Source organism: Zingiber officinale, chromosome 1B (assembly GCF_018446385.1).
Source record: "Zingiber officinale cultivar Zhangliang chromosome 1B, Zo_v1.1, whole genome shotgun sequence".
NCBI classification, from domain to species: domain Eukaryota; kingdom Viridiplantae; phylum Streptophyta; class Magnoliopsida; order Zingiberales; family Zingiberaceae; genus Zingiber; species Zingiber officinale.
In genome coordinates, this window is record NC_055986.1 from 25,043,869 (window position 1) to 25,067,277 (window position 23,409).

The following is a 23,409-nucleotide window of genomic DNA, read 5'->3' on the forward strand; positions in this document are numbered from 1 at the left end:
TTTTTAAGCGGTAAAATTAATGGATTTGATTGCTATCATTATAGAGTTCGGATCCTCTGTCCCCAAATTTCTCTGTCCCCGTGTCCCCTTACTGATCGGACGAACCAGATTACATCTCAAGGATGCCTTGCACATCACGAGGATACTACACACATCTTAAGGATATCATGATGCCTTGAGATGTAATCTAGTTCATTGGATCGACAGGAGATACTGGGACTAAGAGATTTAGGAGCAGAGGATCTGAAGTGATAATTATAACAATCACTTGGGAATAATAACAAGATAATCTGAACTGATAATTATAACAATCACTTGGGAATAATAACAAGATAAAAATAAAATTGGATATGTAATTTAATAATTTTAAAATTAGGATGTGTGCTTTAAATATTTTAAAAGTTTTCCTATCTGCTTAATTTTTTTTTATTTGATGAAATAGTGTAGACATCCGTTACGAATGCACATGAGATCTTAATTGCTATTTTATTGGACAAACGCGAGTTCCCGCATTGATCATAAGGTGGGGGCCCTTCCGACTCCATTCATCCGTTATGAATTGGGACGCGTAACGGATGCCGATTAGGATTGAAAACAAAGTCAAATAATACGCTCAGGACTTGTCTCAACTAGCCGTTGCAGAGGTGGAGGCCAACGGTCGAATCCTTTTTGTTTATAATAGGAAAAAAAGGTCTCTCTTTTTTTTTCTCCTGGGAATACAATTGTTAGAGCCCGAATGGATTCCAAGCAAACCCTAGGAACTATGGCGGACGAGAAGAGATTGAGTGCTTTGGTGGAAGAGGAGGAGTCCAAAATTGCCCTTCTTTCCGTCTTCAAGAAAGGTAGCATCCGAAAGTATATCTTCCTCAACCTCCCCCCTCCGCCGCCGCACATGGAGAAAGCCGGAGGCAACGCCAGCCCTCGCGATCGGTTACTCCGAGGAAGAAGGGAGGGAAATGAAAATGAAGATGAAGATAAAGACGGTCCGATCCTCTTTGGCCGGCACCCCAATTGCCATATCGTCTTGGATCACCCCAGCGTCAGCCGCATCCACCTCGCCGCCCGCCTTGTTCCTTCCAAGCAAAAGTTATCCGTCATTGATCTCTCATCCGGTGATTATTAAATGTCTAGTTTTTTGCCCCATTCTTCATGATGTAGTTATTCATTATTCGTCCATTGCTTTCTGTGTACAGTTCATGGAACGTGGATTTCGGGAACTAGGATCGCGCCGAACACTACTGTGGACATGGTGGATGGCGATTCACTGAGGTTTGGTGCTTCGACGAGGTTTTATAGGCTTCAGTGGCTCTCGGTGAGCCAGGCGATGGAAATGGAGAACCCGTTGGAACCTGTCCTTGAAGGCAAAGAAGAAACTTATCAGGCATTGATTCAAGTCCTTTGATCTCAATAAAAATGTCGTCTTTTGTGCAATTTTTGCTTGAAGTTTGATCTTTCAGGAGGATTGTGGAGAGTTACTTGCTGGAGGTTATGATTTGCTGTTGCCCAATGTAATCCCGTCTGCACCGCCTTTGCCGGAAGTTTCGAGTTCATCACCTTTGCCACCTGGAATAGCGCAGCGGAGCCCAGAGAGGAAGGTGACTGAAGTACAAAGATCAAATTTGCTTTCTTCTGCGCCAGAAGAAGTTTTGAATTCATCACTTCTTCCATCAATAACGGAAAACCAAAGCGCTTCAAAGGAGTTGGAAATTGAGAACTTAGGTTTCCCTTCTGTTGCGCCAATAGGAATGGAGCTGCGGAGCCCAGACGGGAAGGTGACGGAAGTACAGAGATCAAGCTTTCTTTCTGTTGTGCCAAAAGAAGAGCCTGCCCTTGAAGGCAAAAAAGAAACTTATCAGGTATTGATTCAAGTCCTTTGATCTCAATAAAAATGTCGTCTTTTGTGCAATCTTTGCTTGAAGTTTGATCTTTCAGGAGGATTGTGGAGAGTCACTCGCTGGAGACCATGCTTTGCTATTGTCCAATGTAATCCCTTCTGCACCGCCTTTGTCGGAAGTTTTGAGTTCATCACCTTTGCTACCGGGAATAGCGCAGCTGAGCCCAGAGAGGAAGGTGACTGGAGTACAAAGATCAAAATTTCTTTCTGCTGCGCCAAAAGAAGTTTTGAATTCGTCGCTTCTGCCATCAATAACTGAGCACCAAACCGCTTCAAAGGAGTTGGAAGTTGAGAACTTAGGTTTCCTTTTGGTTGCGCCAATGGAAACGGAGAAGCAGAGCCCTACGAGGAAGGAGACAGAAGCTGAGAGCTCAAGCTTCCTTTCTACTGCGCCAATTAAGAATTTGAACTCATCTATGCCACCAGAAAGGGAGAATCACAGTCCACAGAGGAAGGAGCTCCAAGTTGAGAACTCAAGCTTCCATTGTAATTCACCAATGATGGAATCTAATGGATCTCTGATGTCAACTGTAGCAGTGGACTCGATCAAAATTATGAATTCATCAACTCTGCCACAGGATATGCAGCATCCGAGCCCGGTTTGGAAGGAGTCAGAAATTGAGAGCTCAAGCTTCCATTCTGTTGCAACAATGGTAGATTCTATTGCATCTTTGATGTCAACTGTGGTAGTGAACTCGAGTAAAATTTTGAACTCATCACCTCTGTCACAGAAAATGGAGCATCATAGCCCAGCAAGGAAGGTGCCAGAAGTTGAAAACTCAAGCTTCCATTCTGCTGCACCAATGGTCGAATCTTTTGGATCTTTGATGTCAGCTGTGGTAGTTGCTTCCAACGAAATTTTCAACTCATCATCTCTGCCAGAAGAAATGAATCGTCAGGGCCCGCCAAGGAAGGAGTCTGCAGTCGAGAACTCAACCTTCGATTCTTCTTCACCAATGGCGGAATCTATTGGATCCTTTATGTCAACTATGGTAGTGGACTCTAGCGAAATTTTGAATCCATCACCTCAATCACAGGAAGCAAAGCATCAGAGGCCATTAAGGAGAGAGCCAGAAGTTGAGAGCACAAGCCCTCGTTCAGCTGCACCAATAGAGTACTCAAACCCTCAGGTTTTGTCTGTTACTAATCTGTCATCAGAGCCAGAGCATCTGACCCCAAAGAGGTCTGATAAGAGGAGAGCATCATCTAGCCTCTTATCGAGGAGGAGCAAGATGAAATCGCTTGGCTTCCTTAGCCTTGACACTGAAAGAGATAAGAAGAAAGTTCAACATGCAAAAACTGAGAGTGAAGGTGTTGATAAGGAAAACCACCATGTTTTTGAGCAAACCAAAAGAGAGGATAAACTCTGTAGAGTGCTATTTGACAATGAAGGAGAGAAGAAGCAAATCAGAGAAGAATTTTTTGATTCAGACAAGGAGAATGTCACCCCAATGTCATCGCGCCGCAAGATTATGAAGAGGAGCCCTCGAATTCTGCATCAATCCTTAGGCGTTGTAGAACAATCTAAGGTTGAGCAAAATGCTATTATCCCTTCAGCTAACAGCTTTAAGAGCCAGAAAACATTGAAAGCTAATATATCTGCAGCAAAATCTGATCAGCAAGAGTTGATTGCAAGTTCATGTTGGTTAGAAGACATTCATATTGATAAAGAAAACTCTATCATGGAATCTTGCAAGGGTAAGAAATCAAGGAAAACCTCAAGTCGGACTCCTCTGGTAGTTCAAGACAATGAAGAAGCATTTCCTTGCAACAAGGAGAATATGACGCCTGAAATTTCGGTATCTCTAAAGTCAAAAGAACTGCTTCTTAATAATACTTGTGCAAGAATTGAAAAGGAGATCATGAAGAAAAGAGTTGAAAGGATTCCGTTGCAGTCTCTGCTGAATAATACTCCTTCAAAACCTAATGATGCTCTACATTCGATGAAGCCTTCCAAGGGTAATTCTGTTTCCATTGAAGATGACCTGGTCACAAAATGCCAACTGAATAATCGATCTATTGTAAGTTCCCTCTTTCGTTCTTTGCCTGCAACTTGATTTTATCAATGGATCATTTTGTTAATGTCAATGAAAATTTAAGACACAGCCCATGGGCGGTGAAGTGCTCCATAAAACAGAGGAGAGGAAAATCTGGCACCTTGTCGTCGATGCAAATTGCTTCCTAGATGAAGAATCAACAAAGTCCTTACGACTTTTAGAGGGATTAAAAGGGACTCATCTCATCATTCCTCAAATTGGTAAGCAGCTGAATTCTTACCTTGTTCGACATCCTCAGAGTTGGCTGATGCTATGTATTTTTTTTTCTCAGTATTAAGGGAACTTGATTGCCTCAAGCGGCGTGAGAGTTTTTTCAGCAAATCAACAAAAATGGCATCCAAAGCACTGCAATGGATAGAAAAATGCATGGTGAACGTGAGCTGGTGGATTCATGTCCAGAGCTCGTTTGAGACTCTGCCAGCAGCACCAACCCCTCCCATTTCACCTCGGTCACCATTGTTTACTGGCCCTAAATCATCTTTCTCCTCCTGCGGAAACTTGACAGACATTGTTTCCCCGACTGCAGAAGACCACATCCTTGATTCCGCACTCTTTTTCAAGAACAGGAAAAGGGACGGACAATTTGTCATCCTATCCAACAGCATCACGCTAAAGATCAAAGCCATGGCAGAGGTACGAATTTCAAATTTATACTTTTCCCAACTGTGGCCGCGGAATGGTCAGAGCTGAGAAAAATCGTCTTCTTTTCAGGGGTTGCTAAGCGAATCACCCAAGGATTTCCGCGCGAGTCTCGTGAATCCATTTTCAAAGAGGTTCCTATGGGCGAACAGCAGCCCGAGAGGATCAACTTGGTCCTGCTCCACTGATACTGCCCTATTCAATAACCATCTCCATCCAGAACCTTTAAGAAAAGTAGGCAAAGCACCTGCGGACGTGAAAGGGTTGAAGCTGATACTGCTTCACAATGCCCAGTTTGCCCAAACGAACTCTACCTTTCCATTCACAGGCAGTGAGTGAGGATTAAATTTATGGAACATGACACTGTAAAACATGTGCCTGAACTTGTGTTTTCATACAGTTGCAAGTAAGAAGTATTACAACCACAGCTTAGTTTGTGATACTCTGGTTAAGAATCAAAAATATCATCGAACATATTTTTTTATAAAAAGTTTAGAGAAGGTTTAAGGCAGCTACAACTTCTCCCATGGCGGGCCTGTTCCTGGAATGCTCTTCGGTGCAGTGGAAGGCCACTTCCAAGTATGCCCTCACCTCGCTCTCCACTACACCTTCGCTCCCCATCTCGCGGTCTAGAATCTCCGGGATCCGCCCCTGCTCTACCATCCGGCGCACCCAGTTTACCAGCAGCATCTCTTTCCCTCTGGCGCCCCCCTCCTGTCGCACACCCAGGTTCGGCCGTCGCCCCGTCGCCACCTCCAGCATCAGTATCCCGAAGCTGTACACGTCCCCCTTCACCGTGGCCGCCGTCGCCCCTTCCCAGTACTCCGGCGCCATGTACCCCACCGTCCCCGCTACCTGGGTCGACACGTGCGTGCGGGGCGCCTCCACCAGCCGCGCCAGTCCGAAGTCGGTGATGCGCGCCCCAAACCCCTCGTCCAGCAGCACGTTGCTGGCCTTGATGTCGCGGTGGATCACCGCCGGGCGGCAGCCCTCGTGGAGAAAGGCCAGCCCCGCTGCCACTCCGCGCACGATGCCCAGCCGCGTCGGCCAAGGAAGCCGCCGGGGATGCCCCTCGGCGTCCGTCTCGTGCAGCCACTCGTCCAGGCTGCCGTGCTCGACGTACTCGTAGATCAGCAGGCGGTCGCGGCCCGCGACGCAAAACCCTAGCATGCGCACCAGGTTTGGGTGGCGGATCGGCCCTAGGGTGTCCATCTCCGCCTTGAACTCGCGCACGCCGTGCGCGGCGTCCGCGGAGAGCCGCTTCACCGCGACCGTGGCGCCCGACGAGAGCCGCGCCTTGTAGACGAACCCGAAGCTGCCGTCGCCGATGATGCCGTCCGCCGCGAAGTTCCTGGTGGCCGCGGCCAACTCCGACATGGAGATCTGGTCCAGGGACGGGTCGTACAAGGTGCTGCTCTCGCCGTCGGCGTAGGAAATGGACAAGGCGCCGGGACGGCCAAGCGAGCGGAGGACCGGCGAGTCCTCGACGGCGGATTCGATTAGGGGACCCGAACGGCGGGACTCAAAGCGGCGACTGCAGAGGAGGAGGATGACGACGAAAAGGAGGGAGACGAAGATGAAACTAGCTACAGTGGCGATCAGCACTTGGAGAGGCGACACCATGGCCGCAGTGGACTCGAATTGGGGTCAAGACGAGGGTTTGAATGATGGGCCTCGATTGCTTGAAAGAAACGTTAAGAGGGAGGACAAGGAAGGCGACGGGAGCGTCATTTTGCGAGCAAGCCGACTCCGCGCCCCGCGTTTTGTTAGGGTATGCTCGCTTTCTGTTTGTGAAAAGTCTTCGGTCTTCTCTCGAAGTCAATTGCTTTGTGTTGTTTCACTCTTCTGCTTTCACGCCGGATCGATCACTTTGCAAATACAATTAATTATGATCTAACTACATTGTGCTTAAGGGGAAAAAAAAGCAGTGTTGAGAAAACCGGATCGGTCGGTCTGACCGGTTGAATCACGAACCGATCCTTGATCCAGTCTGATCAATTACCAAAATCGAAAAAATAAAAAAATCAGTCAAAAATCTCTCAAATCCGGTCAAAACTGTTCAAAATCTATCAAAATCGCCAGTCCAACTAGGATTGAAGTATAATTTTTAATTATTAAAACATGATATATATATATATATATATATATATATATATATATATATATATATATATATATATGATTGAACCATCGGTTTGATCGGTCGAGCCTCAAAAATTTCAAGCTGAACACCTCATCGGTTCGATGACTGGTGAGGTATATATATATATGATTGAACCATCGGTTTGACCGGTCGAGCCTCAAAAATTTCAAGCTGAACACCTCACCGGTTCGATGACTAGTGAGGTATATATATATATATGATTGAACCATCGGTTTGACCGGTCGAGCCTCAAAAATTTCAAGCTGAACACCTCACCGGTTCGATGACCGACCCAGTTTTCAAAACACTGAAAAAAAGATATACCACTTTCAAAAAAATATACCACTTTCAAAAAAAAAATATCTTTGTGCAGCCTAATAAATCATTCACATTCAGGTAAGATAAACTTGTTAGAACATTGAAAGGTTGACAGTTGACAAGCCCAACTTGTTTGAATTTCCCTATCCTGTAGATGCTGATGTAGAAACACTATTCCTGAAGCAGATTAATGTCAACTTCGGCAATTTAATTTCGACCATTTGCTATTAACATTAAAACCACAGCTTGATTTTCTGCAGTAGATTCTATCTTACTGTTTGAGAAACTATCGTCATAACCCCACAGAAGTGTAAGCGACTTTTCACCCTGCAGTCAATTAGATTTTTCATCCCACTAGAACAACATAATATATATATATATAGATATAGTATGTTATAGTTGAGATTGTAATGGTAAGTGCGTAAGAAACTACTTCAACGCCTTGTCCTTGCATCAGGGCTCGGGAGCACAGCTAACGTGTTATGTGAGATCGAATTTTATCATTAAGAAACAAAAACCTTGCTTTCCGATGCAATTTGTCATGGGAATGGTAGCCTAAGTTTATTTTGATAATGAAACATAAGAATGTTTATATAGCTATTTTTTATTAAAAAAAATAGCTATTTTTTTATATCTGGCATCCAACTTACGACTAAATCTGGAGTGGACGGTTCGACTCAATATTTTACTACTAAGTAAATCTAAAATGTAAGGTGGCTTATTACATGCCGCCTGAGCGCCATTAGTTGTTCAAACTTCATATGTATGCATTGTATAAGTTTTGAATCCTGATTGCATAGGAATAACACTCTGTCATTTGCCATCACACCATGCCACTTACCACCACATCATGCTATAGCGAATTTATAAGAAATTTCCCTTCAAATGGGACACGTAACTAAAAAATGTTGGACTCCTGGACTGCCTGGACTCCTGGGCTGCCTGTTACGAGCATTTCTCGATTTATCCTGGTACCAATGAAAAACTTTTATAAAACCAGACAGATCATCCCAGACTCAACGTTACCCAATTAATCATTTATTTTACCACCACACTATGCTAGATGGAAATAGCTATTCCTTTCATAGCAATTGGCCCACATAGCTATTCTAAAAGCATTTATTACATCAAAATGATATATATTTTCTGAGTAATAGTTATATGATAAAACACATTATTTACCTAAAAATGACCACCACACCATGCCGGGTGGAAAATAGCTATTCCTTTCATAGCAATTGGCGCATAGAGCTTATTCTAAAAGCATTTATTATATCAAAATGATATATATTTTCGAGTAATAGCTATATGATAAAACACATTATTTACCTAAAAATTAAATGCATAACTAGGTTTCTATAACCTAAATAAACAAATAGAACAATTTAAATAGATAGCAAAATAGTTTTGAACAACAATTACATTGTTTTAAACGAAAACTGAACACTTTAAATAAAAAAAACTCAATTCATCAGCATAAATAACTATAACCTATTCTACAGGAATAACCCAAACAAAATTAATACAACATTCTCAGGTTAAGAACAAAAATTCCATAGTCATTTCAATGGTGGTCAAAATGACACATTACGATAGCAGAAACTATCAGCTCAGTGTGATGTGCGTAAAACAAGGGAGTTAGAAAATAGAGTGCTTACATGAAACTACCGGCTGCGTCTGCGTCTGCGATTGCAGGCCGCTATCGGAGGAAGCTTTTCGGAAGGCCCAGTAGGTAGCAGCTGCCCAGTCCCTTGCTCTATGCGTTTCTTCAGCTCTTGAAGAATTCGAATTTGACCCAACTTTTCTGGAGATAACTTTTCCCAATAGATTCCTTGTATGTGCAGTCACTTTTTAGAATCACATTGAAATTTGATTAGGGAAGTGAAATGGAGGAATTCAACTATGGTACCTTGTGGCTTTGGTATTTTTGTGTTGGTGTAGATGACCTGAGTTGGAGTGCAGATAATGTCAACCGGCACATCATGAACCAAGAGCTTATCCACTGGGATATCATCATTCACCAATTGCTTATCATGAACTGGGAACATATATAAGGTTTAGTGATTGCTACTGTGGATAAAAGGATTAAAGAAGCGGCAAATCATAAAACAAATGGGAGAACTTGAGGTATGGTATATACCGGATGTTACTATCATCGTATTGTCATCAATAGCTCCCATGTATCGCAGCATTCCATACTCAAGTTCTGCAAAGCCCTGCAGGCCAGATGACAGATTATAGCAATGAAAATATATCCTGATGGCAATATTAAATGAGCATAAATTGGCAAAAGAAGGAGACTGATTGCAACAAGATGGAAAACTTGCCTCGCCCTTGCCCAATCGTGCTCCAGTTCTTGGATCGACTGCAACTGAACCAATAACTATCAAATCAACTTTTATTTTTTCATCCAAGCCAATAGGACGGCCATATTTTGCAGCTCCTACAGAAGTACATGCTTCCAAAATTGACCCAGAAGGTAGTGCCTCAGATTCTAGTACAGAGAAAAAACCAGTCCTCAGTCGTGGTTGAGGAGTCAACAATTGCTTCCCACCTGCATACACCACATTGCAACCTTATTCGAGAACAGGTAGCTCTTCTGTAAAGTTTGTCATAGATGAACCAATAAAAGGATTTGGTATTTTAAACTTGGTAGATGTATTAAAATATGCACGCCTCCAATAACTCTTCACCTCCAAAAACTACAGAAAATATTACAGATAGGAACAATAAGATAATCGAGAAATGTTCCTTATTGTAACATCTATATATATATATATATCCAACGGGCTGTTTGTTATTAGAATATAGCTCGCACAAAGTACAAGATTTCAACCAGTTGGCAAGGACTTTGTCCCATACAGTGTCCAATGGTACACAGTCCACCTAGTGTGGTGCAGACATTAAAAACATGCCAATGATAGCATTCTACTCTTTATGAAATCCTACTTGTAAGAAGTATCACTAAGGACATTGGCCTAAACAAGTAAAACTTCTGCAAATGATCAATTAGCCCATGAATGTAGTTACATAAATGAAGTGCAAAACAATGACTAGAATATTAGCAAATTCTTTGACCTTTGTTGTATTCAAGAGAGATGGATTTTGTAAGGCTGGAAAATTTTAAAAAGTTTTAAATTCACCTGAAGAAGCATCCATCATTTGCTCCCTATGTGAGAAAACTCTTCTGGTGGAGGCATCTATTAACTCTTTTTTTTTTTTCCTGATTCTCATGCAGGACTATAAGTGTAGAGCTATATTTCTATGGCAGGCTTTTGTCTAGGATCTGAATAATGGAACTTTATGAGGAATTGAGGGAGGGTTTTCAAGTAAAGAAAAAGGATGGTCCCGTGAACATGGCTCCTGTAAGAAGCGGAGTCAAAGGAGAAATCATATACCTCAAAATAGCATCCGGTAGACACAGATAATGCCACATCAAATAGTTGGAACAGGTATCTTTTAGTGCTCTTGTTGTCAATTTGTTATATTCTGATTTAATCAAGGAAAGAAATTTTAGACATTTTTAAAAATTATGAATAAACACTACATACTACTTGTTAAAATCTTAATACAGAAGCAAAAAAGGAGCCAAAAATTTTAAAAAAAAAATAAAGAAAGAATTGCAATCAGTGTGTTGGTATATGTATGGTCCTACTGTTTGCAGAAAAACAAAAGTTTACCTAGTAAAACCATAGCACAAAATGGAGATAATTAAAATCAGGTAACCTGTGAGTGTCAACAAGCGGACTTGTTTCTGAGGTGAATCAGGATTGACCTTCACACATCCAGCCTTCTCAAATACATCCAACTGACCTAACTTAATTCCACAAGTACTTAAATAATTCAGAAACATCATTAACTCTATGTAACTAACAACACTTATAAATTTGAACTAGACAAAGAAGACCAAGGGGTAGAAGCATTAGAAACTTGCCAAAGGTACCTGAATGTGACGTGCCCAACTGTTATGTAAAATTTAGAAGACTTGAAATGAAAACAAGGTAGAGCCACAGTTTGAACAACTCTCCTACTAATATGGAATTGATAAAAATTAGAATAATTTATGCTTCCACTTTTCAGGGGTTATTATGTTGTATGTAGCAACTGACATTGATAATCCATGACAGAAAATGTTAAGTATTAAAAAAAAAAACCGCAAAAGTCTCACTGCCACCACCATACCCATCCACGTGCACGCATTCCTTTTCTTTTCCCCCTTTCTTCTTCCCCCCATTCTTCTTTTTCTTTCTACAGCGGCGACGAACGGCAGGTCCATCCCTGTTCTTCTTCTCCAAGCTTGCAACCCCTTCTCTTCTTCTTTTCTCTTCTTCAACGGCAACAAGCAACAAGCTTCCCCTTCCTTGCTGTCCTGCTTCTCGGCAGCACCGTCGGAGCTCCTCGGAGTGTACCGGAGCTCGCCGGACCACCAGAAAAGAGGGGAAAACAAAGCCCTAGTAGCTGCCCTCTTTTCTAGCAAAGCACAGCAGCCACCGGAGCTAGCGGTGGCCTTCGCCGGAGCTATCCCAGCAGCCTTCTTTGTTTTCAACCTTCCCTAACTGCCATAGTTAGCTTTCGTTTTCTCCAACAGCAGCCTAGCTGCTGTCTAAACATGATCTACGACTCAAGCCATTAGATCATTATTTTTTATCTCGTTATTTTTTATCTCACTATCTCGTACCATTTCACATTCTTAAATAAACCTTTGTTCCAATTTAAATAGCCCTCTTAATTACACGTCGATTAACTCAAAGCATCAAAATATTCCTTCTACGGGTTACCATGATTGCTGAAAAAAAAATGACAGCAATTAAGGTTGTTTTCCCTTCGTCGCTGGCCGTCTCAGTAAGCTCCAGCGAGCTCCGGCAACTCCGGCGGTGCTGTCAAGAAAAGGACAGCAGCTAGGGCTGCTGTTCGAGAAAACGAAAGGTAACTATAAAAGTTGATAAATTTTCTGATTATTCTATCAGATGGTGCTTAGGATTTCTTCTATTATACTATCATCGAGTGGGATATCGAATGAGTTATCTAGAACTATGTCCCTCACCGAATGAGTTACCGAGAACTATAGGCCGGGGCGTGACAGAAAAAAAAGGCGTGAGTTCATTAAAACAGCTAGTCAGCAACCAGATGAACCACATTAAATGGGTTCTATCAGTCCATTGATTGGTCATTACTCTTTACAATCATTTATCAGATTCTGAACCAGAGAGGCTAAAGTGTTCTCGCATTAGTCTCCAATAGACAGCCATGATTCCAGTCTTCCACTCCGATACAAGGTTGGCATGAAAATTGATTCGAGGACACTCACCAAAGGTTATTTTTCTCACGTTCTTTGATTGACCCAGCGTGTCCTTTACCAGTGGCGATGGCAGGCCAATGAACATCTATCTATTCTTCAAGTGTCAATTTGTAATCTCCAGTTTGAACTTCATTAGCCTAACTATCCACTCTGCTTGATACCTTGGACTGTGAAGTCCTGAGATACTTTTCACTGTGGTTCTACATCTGATTGGAATAAAATAAATGATGGTATATTCAGAACATTCCTCCTACCTGCTGGAGTCTATAGAGCATTCTACGAACAAACACAACTTAGGATATGTTTGAACCCTAACTATGCAGTTTCTTTGATCTCCACAAAGTTGTCATCTAACCAGCCATTCTTGCATCTAAAAACAAATTTGTTTTCTTTCCACCATCAATTAGCTAACTTTTCATATCAAATTTTTAAAGAAATATAATTCAAAGTTGGATAAAACAGATTGTGGAAATACCCGATCAGCGGCTAGAGCCGCGCCGTCGAAATTAGGGATTCGGTGGTGGACGGGGCGAGGGTTTCGCGCGATGTTCTCTGACTCTAAGAGATCCCACACCCTCTTCCGGATCTTCCACTTCCATGCCTTGAGATCTTCTTCGCCGGCGCCCTCTTCGGATACAACGACCGCGACGGCGGCCATTGAAGCCCGTGCCTCCGCGTCGAGGCGAATCCTCTCTGCCTCAAAGGCTTGCGGGTCGAAAGAAGAGGAGGAGCAGGCGCGCTCCGTTCCTGCGCGTGCGGCAGATGCCAACGTCCTCGGGCCGGTGATCGAGAATGGTCGGCGGATTCGAGGGGAGCCGACAGCAGTGGCAGGAGGCCACCGAGCGACGCGATGGAGAGAGAGCAGCATATCTGATGGCGACGTGGCATCAAGTGGTTGGTGACTCTGTTACTTCAAGTCCCGCGTTCCGTGAGTGGCAAATGACCGTTGGATTCCGGAGCATTGCTCATGTGTTAATCTTCGAAACAGATCTGGCATCACATTGCCGTTTCGATTGTCGCATCATATCAATCAACGGCGCAGGGGAGCTCTGATAACATCGACAATGGAGATGCAAGCGCGCAAGGAGGTAGGGTTGGCGCAGGACCTGATCCCACCCCTTCCGCCGCTCGCCGCTGCCCTCCACCGCCGTTTCTTCTCCTCCCACTGCGCTGGTTGCTTTAGGCCCCTTGAATTCCCCTTCCCCTGCGCTGGCTGTCGGGGTGTCACCCACTACTGTGACGCCTCCTGCTGCGCAGCAGACTTCCCAGCCCACTATTCCAGTGGTGAGTGTCATTTCCTACGTCTCCACCATGAAGGCGACTCCTCCGATATTCGTGCGGCCCTTCGCCTCCTTCACTTCTTGGAGTCCATGGGGTCCCTCCCATCCCCTTCACTCCCCGAGAGGCCGCGCCGGGTTGCCGGATTGCTCGCCAGCGATCTTGATAAGGTGCTGGAAGAAGGAGGGGAGCTGGCGGAGAGGATTACGGAGGGAGCCACGCTGATGTCGGTCGCGAGGGATCGTGATCGATCGCAGGTGACCGGCGGCCAGGAGGCTGTCACGACGGAGGAGGTGCTCTGGGCAGTGATAACGAACGCTGTGGAGGTGCACGTTAACGAGGTCGGCGCACTAGGGGTCGCCGTCTTTGGGCCGGGCTTCTCTTGGTTCAACCACAGTTGCATGCCCAACGCCTGCTACAGATTCGAGTTGGCTCAGAGATCCGGTGGATGCGGAGCATATGAGCTGGAATCGTTTCTCGTATCGCCTGCTGCAGCTGGACTGGCAACGGAATCGGTAAGTAGGACACGCTTCTCCAACTCCAAGCTGTTTTTGAAAAAAAAAAAAAAAAAAAATGAATTTCTTAGATGATTTGAACTTATTGCATGTTTGTACTGTGTGGTGAGGTTTTGATGGGTGTTATGTTGGTTGCAGTTCAATGCATGGATTTCTGGTGAAAACAAATTGGCCCATGGTGAATTTTTTGGTTTTATTTTGCATAAAATATGAAATTTATTTGATTCCTTTTGACAGTGCACATCATTCAGGATTTTCTAATATTGGGCCAAGAGTAATAGTCAGGAGCATAAAGCCAATACAAAAGGACGAGGAGGTTTGCATCACTTATATCGACTTACTGGAACCTAAGGTATTAAGTACTGGTACTTGCTGGCTAGAAACGATAGAAGGTTCTAACCTGACTCTACTTTATTGTGTTTATTGGTGTCAATCTATTTTCCTAAAAGAGAACGTATATTGGCGCTGGTACTTGTGAGTCAGAAATGATAAAAGGTTCTAATATGACTCTTCTTTATTGGTGTTTGATGCTAATCTGTCATTGAAGTATAATGGAAAAAATGATCCTTGTATCCACAATCCAATTTCAAGGATATTCTAATTATTTTTTTGTGTACCTCATTTGCTTGAAACAGGATTGGCCAGGTTGACATCTATTTTTATTAAGTTCCTTATCAAGATTCACCTTTAGTACATCCATTGTGTTTGTCTATATCAGTTTACTCGTATTTTCACATTAACATACACTGCAAGGCATCTTTAATTTAAGCTCCCTGCATCCTTACCTAATTCACCACAGCTCTTAGAATGGCATCTTCTTTTCAAATTGATAGTAAACCTTTTGAAGTTGATATATTTTTTTCATAAGCAGTTAGGGAACCCGAAAATATTAATGCTCTTTTCTGTATGTATGATAGAACTTTATCTACACGGTATTCTAATTTGTGCTATGAAATAATCTATTTTCTATCCAATAAAAAATTGTACTGATGGAATAAATATTATCTTAAAAACTACACTAAATGCCCTTGAATTTGAATTACTTATCAAACTATTATTCTACTATATTTGTTCCTTTTTACATGAAACTGTGCAAATGCATGATTGAGGCCTGCATTTTTACTAAATTTTCTTCTTTTTTTCTAAATCTTTTTCTTACTGGTACAGTTTTGTACCTTTCTCAAAGTAATTTTACATCTCAGACCAAAAAGCTGACCATTTTGTTTCTAGGTTAGGAGACATGCTGACTTATTGGAAAAATATAGATTTGTTTGCTGCTGTGGGCGATGTAGGGTAGCATCTGAGATGTATATGGATTTTGTTCTGAATGTAAGAAACTGAACTTATGCAAGGACATTGAACTTTCATTTTGCTTTTCTCTTGTTACTTACATGAGACCAAAAAGAGTTACCTCATATATCCACCATTACATTAGATGAATTTATTGTTTGATCAATCATTGAGTTCAGAAACAGATAAACTCTGTCAATACCTCATTAAAGTCTGGCATGAAGAACTCCATTAGTTCTTGTACTTGTAATCTTTTTTTTTTCTAAATCTTCACAAGTTCATCAACTTTAATTCTATACTTTCTTTATGGATTGTGCATTGCTTGTATATTTATACTTCTATTACCTTTCAGCTTCTTTTTAAATTTTAAACTGAGTTTTTGTTTTTGCCCTTCACATCTTTATATAATATATTTTTTCGGCTGCAAGAGCTGAATTCAGGTTCTTTGATCTCCTAGTTGGATTTCTCTATGAATCGTCATTATCCTTTTCATTCTTTTTCTTTTGTAAATTGTAAATGTTAATTTAACTTCATCAATTATGAGGCTATTGAGTGGGCCATTTGTGAGTCTGGTATCTGATTTATAATATTTGGAGTCTTAAATTTTTTGAAATTTTTATCTGAAATGTTAAATTTATTTAGTGCATCACAAGCAGGAAGAAATTCATTAGCTTAGAGTGCCTAATGTTGGGGTAACTATACTGCACTATGATATGGACAGTGACCATTCCTCTTCATAAGGTTCAAGTGCCTCCTACCCTTTGCTAATTACTTTCTAGATCCCTATAAGGAACCAACTGGGCAAGATTGTTTTTGCACCCTTTCATAAGGGGTGTCTTCACTTTTCCTTCTTAACAAGACTATATGGTTCACTCTGAAAATGGTGTATACCTTGATGCATGCTACAGCCTAGATTAATTATAAGAATGACCTTAACATTGATGACACTTTGACTTTAGGTTTACTCTGCCATTGTTGATTCTCCTCTCATTTTTAGCCACTACGGACTCCTGACACTCTGCTAAGGATGAGTTCTTTATTTTCTGGAGTTTAGTGCAAAATCATTTTTTATTTCAAACTTAAGTTTCCATGTTTGATTTTACTTTTGGGTACCATATCCATCTTTCCTGGGATTAGAGGTGTTCCTCTGGGTTATACTATTGATGCTCCTTATAGAGGACCTTAATAATAGAAGCTTTAAGCATGTATTCTTCTGGTTGTATAAAGAATAACTTACATATACCATACCTAAATTTGAAATCATGGTGATAATGATGAAACTTCAACCACACCAGACCGATTTTTCAACTTGCACGAAGTATTTAAAGTTTGGTGTTGGATGAGCTTTGATTTGTGTCATCATGATCCTTGATCAAAATTTTAAAGAGATGTTAAGAGGAATAAATTGAATTGCAATTACTTGGAACAGTTTATGAAAACTTGTTCTAGATTATTTATGAGAGCAATCAGCATTTTTGAAAATATCCTGAAATGTCCTTCGTGAATCTTCAAGGGCAGCTAGTCCCTAAATATAATACCACTTGATAAAAAAGTAATAGTATAAGTTAATTACTCAAGGGTGGTCAGAATAGATGGATTTGTGTTACTTGTCAGAATTGTGGCTATTAGAAGCATGCTTGGATCACAATTATATATTTTCTCACATAAGTACCTGATTTTCTCATATCTGTGAACCTTAATTTATAAATACATGAACTACTTGCCAACTGTTACTGAATATCTAATTTGACACCTATAATTTAGTGAAATATAAACACATAAGATTGACTTCAGATTAGTGTGATGCTAGGGAATTGAGCTTTAACAACTATAGCAATAGCACGTATCCCAATTGTGAAGAGCTTGCTGATTTATTCGACCAAGCTATGGATGAGTACAGATTACATGAGAATCCTGAAGCTTGCAGTAAGAAACTTGAAAGCATGCTTTACAGAAGCTCTGTGGACCAAGAGTCTCAAGCTGGAGAGAAATTCAAATTACATCCCCTTCATCATCTTTCCCTTAATAGCTACATCACACTTGCTTCTGCATATCGAGCACAGGTGTTCTCTATGGATGAAAGCAATAATACTGAGTGCCTCAAGTTGGAAAGAGCTGCTGTTTCATACACTTTGCTGCTTGCTGGAGTTGTCCATCACTTGTTCTTGTCTGAACCCTCCCTAATAGCAGTCACTGCACATTTCCTTATAAATGCAGCTGAATCTATCCTTGTGCTTCTTAGACTTCCAGAATGGTCTTTTGATAAAAAACTTTGCAAATCAGAGATTGACTTGATTATATGTCACTATCCGAAAGACATGATGGAATTTTCATTGGATAAGTGCAGGGATGCATCAATGAGGTTTCTCGGATCGGTTTCACAAATCTTATTCAAAACTTGGCCTTACCTTACTCAAGATTTAACAAACTTGAAAAATATTGACAGCCCTGTAAATTTCAATTGGCTCGGGTCTAAAGTGTTAAATCCTCAGTGTTTTGCTAGCCATAGAGAGTTATCTGACTTCATTGAGAAAGAATGTGTTGAAGATAGATATCTTGGGCATAGATTGATCAAAGACCAAAACACAAGATTATTTCAGCTAGCTCTTCATTGCTTCATTTATGGTAGATATCTTGCAAGCATATGCTATGGACCAGAATGCTATTTGGTACATCATGCAGAAAATATACTTCATGGTCTTTGTAAACATCTTTTGACCAAACACAGCTAGTATCTTTCACAATGTCTATTGGTTTTATTCTCAACTGAAGACGTTGCAACAGTGTGATTCAAACTGGCATTCCACATTCCTTTTCTTTTTGTACACATCTGGGTTGATTGCCATTTTATGCTCTAATCCAAATCTGAAGTGAGGATGACAATCAATGATCCGGTGGTTCATTCAGAGAATATGTTTTTCTGTACATTTCATTGCTTTTGATCAATGGTTCTGCTTTCTGATCAATGCACCCTTTTGGTGTTCCTTTCTAAATCACTTTTCTCAGAACCTTTAAGATGGATATGCTACTCGGCGGTAATGACTAGGCTCTGCTAGTCTAATTGATGAAGTATCACCATCCTGATGTCATTTATCACTTTTGTGACCGTTTTTTTATTTTAGCTCCCATTTTGACTGGAATAAGTTCAAGTTCATAAGTTTGATAGGTCAACTGATGCTCTAGCTTAGCTTTTTGGGTCCAAATCAGGCAATTATGTTGTGCTGAAGGATACATCTGTATGATGAATCACACTCTCATTATGTTGTGCTTCTCATAAGAAGGATACGTGCCATTCATTTTATTTTCAAAAATTTCTTGAGGATGTGTAGGTTGCATTGGTTGTTATTAAAAGAAGTTCGATTTTATTCATCCCAGCTAGAGAAAATTGCATGTAGTGATTATCAGTACTTTCTCACTGTATTGATTAAATCACTCTTGGACTTTATGGATTGTATATTGATGTTCCTTGGAAAGGAAGTGAGTTTGATTGTCATTCTGCAGTCTGTGTATTCTTATGTTTGAACGCTAATGATCTTTGTTTATCATTTCTTATAATCCTACTAATGATAGATCCACTGGTTTGTTTTACCAGGTTGTTCCAATCCGGATTCATGTTGTTCCACACCTTGGTTCTTATCTCCTAATATCAATCCTCTACAGCTTCTTACTTCACAAAAATTTGCCATCTCACCTAGTATTTGACCTTCATAAGGGATGATTTTCAATCTTTTCTGAATAGGACTGGTATAATTTATCTGGTCCAAGTTCTGATCCACTTAGGCTTAAAAGTCCATTTTGGATAAATCAGTCAAAATTAATTCTAGATATAAGTCCAATGTAAATATTGTACTTTATATTTTCATTATATAACCTATTAGTTCAAGTTATTATTCTATCATTTATATTTTCAGAGCGTGAGCTGTTATCCAAATAGAAAAATCTGGCCAGAAATGTCTAAATCCCCATTTCCTTGTTAGCTATAAAGTATAGTTCAATTTCTAAATTAGTTTAATGAAAGTATTCATCAGATTAAATTTTGATGGTTTATCTCAAAACAAGAGAATCAATGTTTGAATCCTTCCAGCTAGTTGATGTGTTATGCAGATCGACTCGGGTAGGGAATTTTATTTGTTGAGTATAAAGACGTAAATTGACCTCTTTCCTAATAGCTACTTTAATGAAATGGTTTTCAATTAAATTCAGGTTAAATGGTTTACACTTGTTTAGATCTGAATTCTGAATAATTATATATTGACATTAAAGTCTTATTTGCTTACCTATTTCGGTTTATATATTATGCAAGTTTGTTATAATGTGAATCAGCATCTTTTTTTGTGTTTGACTGGGAGAAAACTTGACCACTCCACAGACTTTCAAATCAACTTTATTCCAAAAAAAAATGTCTTTCCTCACAAGCTTTCAGCTGATACTTGCACTAGCTAGCTTGGCTTCTACCATGATACTTCTTTTCATAGTTTGTAAAATTATCATTCTAGATCCGCAACATTGAATCAATCCTGGATATTGCAGGATTGTTTTTTTACAATGGAATTATTAGAACAAAATTGATAGAAATTTTGAGATATCATAACTTTTGATTCAAATTGAATCATGAAATTTATAATATCAAATTAAAGTTTGCTCAATTAAAGTTAGCGGGTGAAATATATAACCGTTCAATTTTAGATAAAAAAAATATCATTTAAAATCTTTTTTGAGATTCAAAAGATTTTTAATTTTTTAAAATTATTTTTAGATTATTTTAATTTTTTTTTAGAGAGTAAGGTTCTGAGACTATTTAAATATTTATTTAGTTATTTTTCTTTCAAAATATATATTTTTTTGATTTATTTAAGGAAAATTGCTTTTCTTTCGATGATATCTTTATGCCACGATATTTGTAAGAGAAATTTTTAATGATATTAGAACATCATGTTACATGTAGGGATGATAAAGGGATGAAATGATGATTTACTATTTCCGTCTTGAAATTTCATCCCGTCTCCATCTTTACTTTTTCAAGTTTTGGAATTGAGTTCGGGGAATACCCAAGCTAACGGGATTAAATTCTTATCCCCGCCTCATTTCTCTCCTATTCTTGAAATTAATTTTATATTATTATTAATTTGTATTAATGATAATATTAATATTCATATCAATATTATTTAATGATATTATTATTATTATTAATTTATAAAATACATATTATTATATTATTAATATTAATATTAATATTATTATTATTATTATTATTATAGGAACCGATTCAAAGATGGGGACAGTATTCCTGAATCCAGTTCTATCCTTGAAAAAAATTTCTGAGCCTACCCCATGTTTAAATAAATCAAGGATCCTGTTTCCGTTTCGGATTTTTTTTCCATGCGAGAAAAATTACCATCTCTAACCACCTATCTATAAGTTAGGATATGGCAGGATTACATGTTAGATGGATACATGTCTAAGAAAAACTTCTTCTCATTTGACAGTTGATTAAATCACATAGCCTGGACGGACGGATCGTCATGTAATAAATAATCTTAAAAGAAGAATTTTTACGCAACAAGTCTTAACTTTTTTTATTTCGATGAAAATAATTCATAAGCCATAAACGCAGCAGCTTCTTTTTAAAGAAACACTAGCCATACTCTTTCTTGCTTAATAATTATAATCAATACCAACACTCATTATAAGAGACCGACACAGTATATAAAGCAATCAGTTAACAATCATTCGACATAGAAAAAAAAAAGACTGGAAAGTTCACAGGGAGGGGGGGTACTGCCTATATCCCAGCAAAACATGCATACAGAGACGCAAAAGCAAAAGCAAACACAGAGAGATGGCAATGGATCATCATCAGATCCACAAATTTGAATCCAATCATTTTCTTTCACAGAATGCATGATACAAGACATTGCCTGCTGATTTATTTGTGGAAGAAAAACATTCCATCCATCCATCTCTTAATTCTTCCTTTCCAGGAGGTTTGTCACTGGCCATACAGCTTGGCACCCCGAATCTAAGAAGACTATATTCATATAACATCAGCATCAATGTTTAGTAGAAAATCCACAAAGAGACGAACTCAATCAGAAATCTTCAAGCAATCCAATCCCTCAGTGCGGCTTCGTACGATGCGAAGGAAAACTTCTCTGACTTGCCGTTCCAATGGTTCAAGGCCTTCCTTTACAGTTTCGTAGATTTGGGCCAGCTCCTGCATCTGCTGCCTCACCTCCATCTCCTTCTCCTCTGTCAAAGGAAGCTGGGCAACATCTATCACTTCCATCAAGTGATGAACGCACTTCTCGATCAGGTGAATTTCCTTCAACAGGCCAAGAGAATTCTTCCGCTCCTTCTTCTTGGACTCCTCTACTATTTTCTCATGGAGGGTCAAGAAAGGGGGCGCCCACAGGTAAGCCCGAGGAATGGAGAAGTGGATCTGTAGGCCGCGGTCCTGGCAGGGGATCGCCGCCACCAGAGACCACATCACGAAGGTGAGGACCGAGTTCATCGTGTAAACAGGCACGACGAATCCAGCGGTTTCAGCCACTTCGTGGGTCCGAGGCGCGGATATGTTGTTCGCGATGGCTTGCAATTGTCGCGCCGCGGACCATGAACGGGAGACGCTCCAGGACAGGGAGCGGAAGTGCGAGCGGCGGCCACCAGGCCCGCCGCCGCTTGACGCGTAGGAGGAGCCCCCGTTGCGGCCGAAGGAACGGTTGCGGTGGGAAACGACGGAGCCCGAGTCCTTCTCGTCGAGCATGAGGATAGCGATGTCGCAAAGCGCTTTCTTGGCCCGGCGAAGCTGTCCCTCCCCGAATTCTCGCTGCTGGGGGTCGAGGGCCACGAGCACGATCTCGATGTGCTTCCGCCACTGTCGCACCTGCTCGATGCCGTCGCGCACGGCGTTGCAAATGTCGAGCGCCTTCACGGCGCGCTCGAAGAAGTCGGAAACCAGTCGGTCGATCATGGCCGGCGGACGACGGTGGCCTAATAGAATCACCCGGAATTCCTCCTGGCACACGAGGAATGTGTCCAGAAGCCTCCGCAACCAGGAAATTGATAGAATCTCGTCGTCTCCGCCTGCGAGGTCGTTAAAGAGGTCCGCTACCTGTTGCTGAAAAGCGTCCAGCTCCCGCTGCTCGCCGGCATCGGCGTGGCGACGATCCATCGGATTGGCGGAGTGATCGCGTCGGAGGCTTAGGAGCGTGCGGCCCGCCAGGGCGAAGGGGGCCGATGAGCCATGGAAATCCGCGGCGGGCATCGTCACACCGCCAAATCCCCACGCACCGAGGCGAAGCACATCACCCAAACCCCACTCTCGATCGCAATCGGAGGGCAAATAAATGCGGGGAAAGGAAGCGAACTGATCGACGGAGGAAGAGGAGGAGGAGGAGGTCGACAATGGCAAATGCCCTCGAAACCCTATCGCTCCTCTTTTATTGCCATCGGAAAGGAACTCGTCCCCTCCTCTCCGGGGGCCACACGAATTTACCCCTTTCAGTAATTCTCAACTATATTTCTAAGGTGAAAAAAGCGGGTCGTGTCGGCCGTCTGTTATCTTAAAAGAGCTGAGACGCCATCGTTACACGTGGCACGGAGCAGCATCACCGCACACGTACGCTTTCTATGCGCGGGTCATTGCGCGGCCGCGCTCAATCTACGCTCGGCGATGTTGACTCAGACAACTTTTGCATTTCTTTGACGATACAACCCTCGCTACTTCATACTTTACCATCATGCCGTTGGAGGGCATTTAGGACATTCGGGGCGGAGCTTGGTTAAACAGAATCAGACGCGACCGACGGGCTGGTGAGGGGTCCACGTCATGCTATTTAGTAGCGAGATCTCTTCGATCTAGATTTGCCGATTTTATACTCAAATCTAATAAATATTTAGGTTTTTTAGCCGCTTCTACGTCTACCCGCTTTCGCACCCGTCTAGGTTCATGGGACCCACGTCGTGAATGACAAATA

General features: G+C 41.3%; 5 protein-coding genes across 9 annotated transcripts; 2 read left to right on the plus strand and 3 right to left on the minus strand.

The window, feature by feature from the left end:
* Nucleotides 1-713: 713 nt before the first annotated feature.
* LOC122053188 (FHA domain-containing protein PS1-like) lies at nucleotides 714-5,015 on the plus strand. 3 transcript variants are annotated; one of them, XM_042615139.1, is made up of 8 exons: nucleotides 714-1,112; nucleotides 1,194-1,381; nucleotides 1,458-1,856; nucleotides 1,933-2,547; nucleotides 2,626-3,915; nucleotides 3,995-4,151; nucleotides 4,223-4,584; nucleotides 4,663-5,015. In XM_042615139.1, exons 1-8 carry the CDS (start codon nucleotides 737-739, stop codon nucleotides 4,927-4,929), a joined length of 3,654 nt encoding a protein of 1,217 aa, XP_042471073.1. In that variant the 5' UTR covers nucleotides 714-736; the 3' UTR covers nucleotides 4,930-5,015. The 3 variants fall into 3 exon arrangements, with proteins under 3 accessions (XP_042471073.1, XP_042471055.1, XP_042471063.1); XM_042615121.1 differs by having other exon boundaries at nucleotides 1,933-3,915; XM_042615129.1 differs by having other exon boundaries at nucleotides 1,933-3,915; nucleotides 4,001-4,151.
* On the minus strand, nucleotides 4,964-6,363 carry LOC122053206 (putative serine/threonine-protein kinase). Its single transcript, XM_042615148.1, has one exon. The coding sequence runs from the start codon at nucleotides 6,211-6,213 to the stop codon at nucleotides 5,083-5,085; it is 1,131 nt and encodes a 376-aa protein (XP_042471082.1). The 5' UTR covers nucleotides 6,214-6,363; the 3' UTR covers nucleotides 4,964-5,082.
* A 1,368-nt stretch (nucleotides 6,364-7,731) lies between these two features.
* On the minus strand, nucleotides 7,732-13,258 carry LOC122053230 (5-formyltetrahydrofolate cyclo-ligase-like protein COG0212). Of its 2 annotated transcripts, XM_042615187.1 has the most exons (7): nucleotides 12,826-13,258; nucleotides 10,778-10,868; nucleotides 9,379-9,605; nucleotides 9,192-9,267; nucleotides 8,961-9,089; nucleotides 8,710-8,882; nucleotides 7,732-8,019 (listed from the first exon to the last, which is right to left on the minus strand). In XM_042615187.1, the coding sequence occupies exons 1-6, from the start codon at nucleotides 13,216-13,218 to the stop codon at nucleotides 8,716-8,718; spliced, it is 1,083 nt and encodes a 360-aa protein (XP_042471121.1). In that variant the 5' UTR covers nucleotides 13,219-13,258; the 3' UTR covers nucleotides 7,732-8,019; nucleotides 8,710-8,715. The 2 variants fall into 2 exon arrangements, with proteins under 2 accessions (XP_042471121.1, XP_042471111.1); XM_042615177.1 differs by lacking the exon at nucleotides 7,732-8,019 and having other exon boundaries at nucleotides 8,411-8,882.
* Nucleotides 13,259-13,265: 7 nt separating this feature from the next.
* LOC122053215 (protein SET DOMAIN GROUP 41-like) lies at nucleotides 13,266-18,931 on the plus strand. 2 transcript variants are annotated; one of them, XM_042615160.1, is made up of 5 exons: nucleotides 13,266-14,143; nucleotides 14,282-14,321; nucleotides 14,395-14,495; nucleotides 15,374-15,472; nucleotides 17,233-18,931. In XM_042615160.1, exons 1-5 carry the CDS (start codon nucleotides 13,415-13,417, stop codon nucleotides 18,163-18,165), a joined length of 1,902 nt encoding a protein of 633 aa, XP_042471094.1. In that variant the 5' UTR covers nucleotides 13,266-13,414; the 3' UTR covers nucleotides 18,166-18,931. The 2 variants fall into 2 exon arrangements, with proteins under 2 accessions (XP_042471094.1, XP_042471101.1); XM_042615167.1 differs by lacking the exon at nucleotides 15,374-15,472.
* A 2,342-nt stretch (nucleotides 18,932-21,273) lies between these two features.
* Nucleotides 21,274-22,942, minus strand: LOC122053242 (protein ROH1-like). Its single transcript, XM_042615199.1, has one exon. It carries the CDS (start codon nucleotides 22,695-22,697, stop codon nucleotides 21,519-21,521), a length of 1,179 nt encoding a protein of 392 aa, XP_042471133.1. The 5' UTR covers nucleotides 22,698-22,942; the 3' UTR covers nucleotides 21,274-21,518.
* Nucleotides 22,943-23,409: the final 467 nt, after the last annotated feature.

Excerpts from the sequence above, each read along its gene's own strand:
- LOC122053215 (XM_042615160.1), top strand. The coding sequence starts at position 13,415 with ATGGAGATGCAAGCGCGCAAGGAGGTAGGGTTGGCGCAGGACCTGATC. Across the intron at positions 14,322-14,394 it reads TGAAAACAAATTGGCCCATG|GATTTTCTAATATTGGGCCA; the intron begins GTGAATTTTTTG and ends CACATCATTCAG. Across the intron at positions 14,496-15,373 it reads TCGACTTACTGGAACCTAAG|GTTAGGAGACATGCTGACTT; the intron begins GTATTAAGTACT and ends TTTTGTTTCTAG.
- LOC122053242 (XM_042615199.1), bottom strand. The coding sequence starts at position 22,697 with ATGCCCGCCGCGGATTTCCATGGCTCATCGGCCCCCTTCGCCCTGGCG.
- LOC122053188 (XM_042615121.1), top strand. The coding sequence starts at position 737 with ATGGATTCCAAGCAAACCCTAGGAACTATGGCGGACGAGAAGAGATTG. Across the intron at positions 1,113-1,193 it reads CGTCATTGATCTCTCATCCG|TTCATGGAACGTGGATTTCG; the intron begins GTGATTATTAAA and ends TTCTGTGTACAG. Across the intron at positions 1,382-1,457 it reads GCAAAGAAGAAACTTATCAG|GAGGATTGTGGAGAGTTACT; the intron begins GCATTGATTCAA and ends TTGATCTTTCAG.
- LOC122053230 (XM_042615187.1), bottom strand. The coding sequence starts at position 13,218 with ATGCTGCTCTCTCTCCATCGCGTCGCTCGGTGGCCTCCTGCCACTGCT. Across the intron at positions 9,606-10,777 it reads CCGCTTGTTGACACTCACAG|GTGGGAAGCAATTGTTGACT; the intron begins GTTACCTGATTT and ends TGGTGTATGCAG. Across the intron at positions 8,883-8,960 it reads AAAAATACCAAAGCCACAAG|GAATCTATTGGGAAAAGTTA; the intron begins GTACCATAGTTG and ends TGCACATACAAG.
- LOC122053206 (XM_042615148.1), bottom strand. The coding sequence starts at position 6,213 with ATGGTGTCGCCTCTCCAAGTGCTGATCGCCACTGTAGCTAGTTTCATC.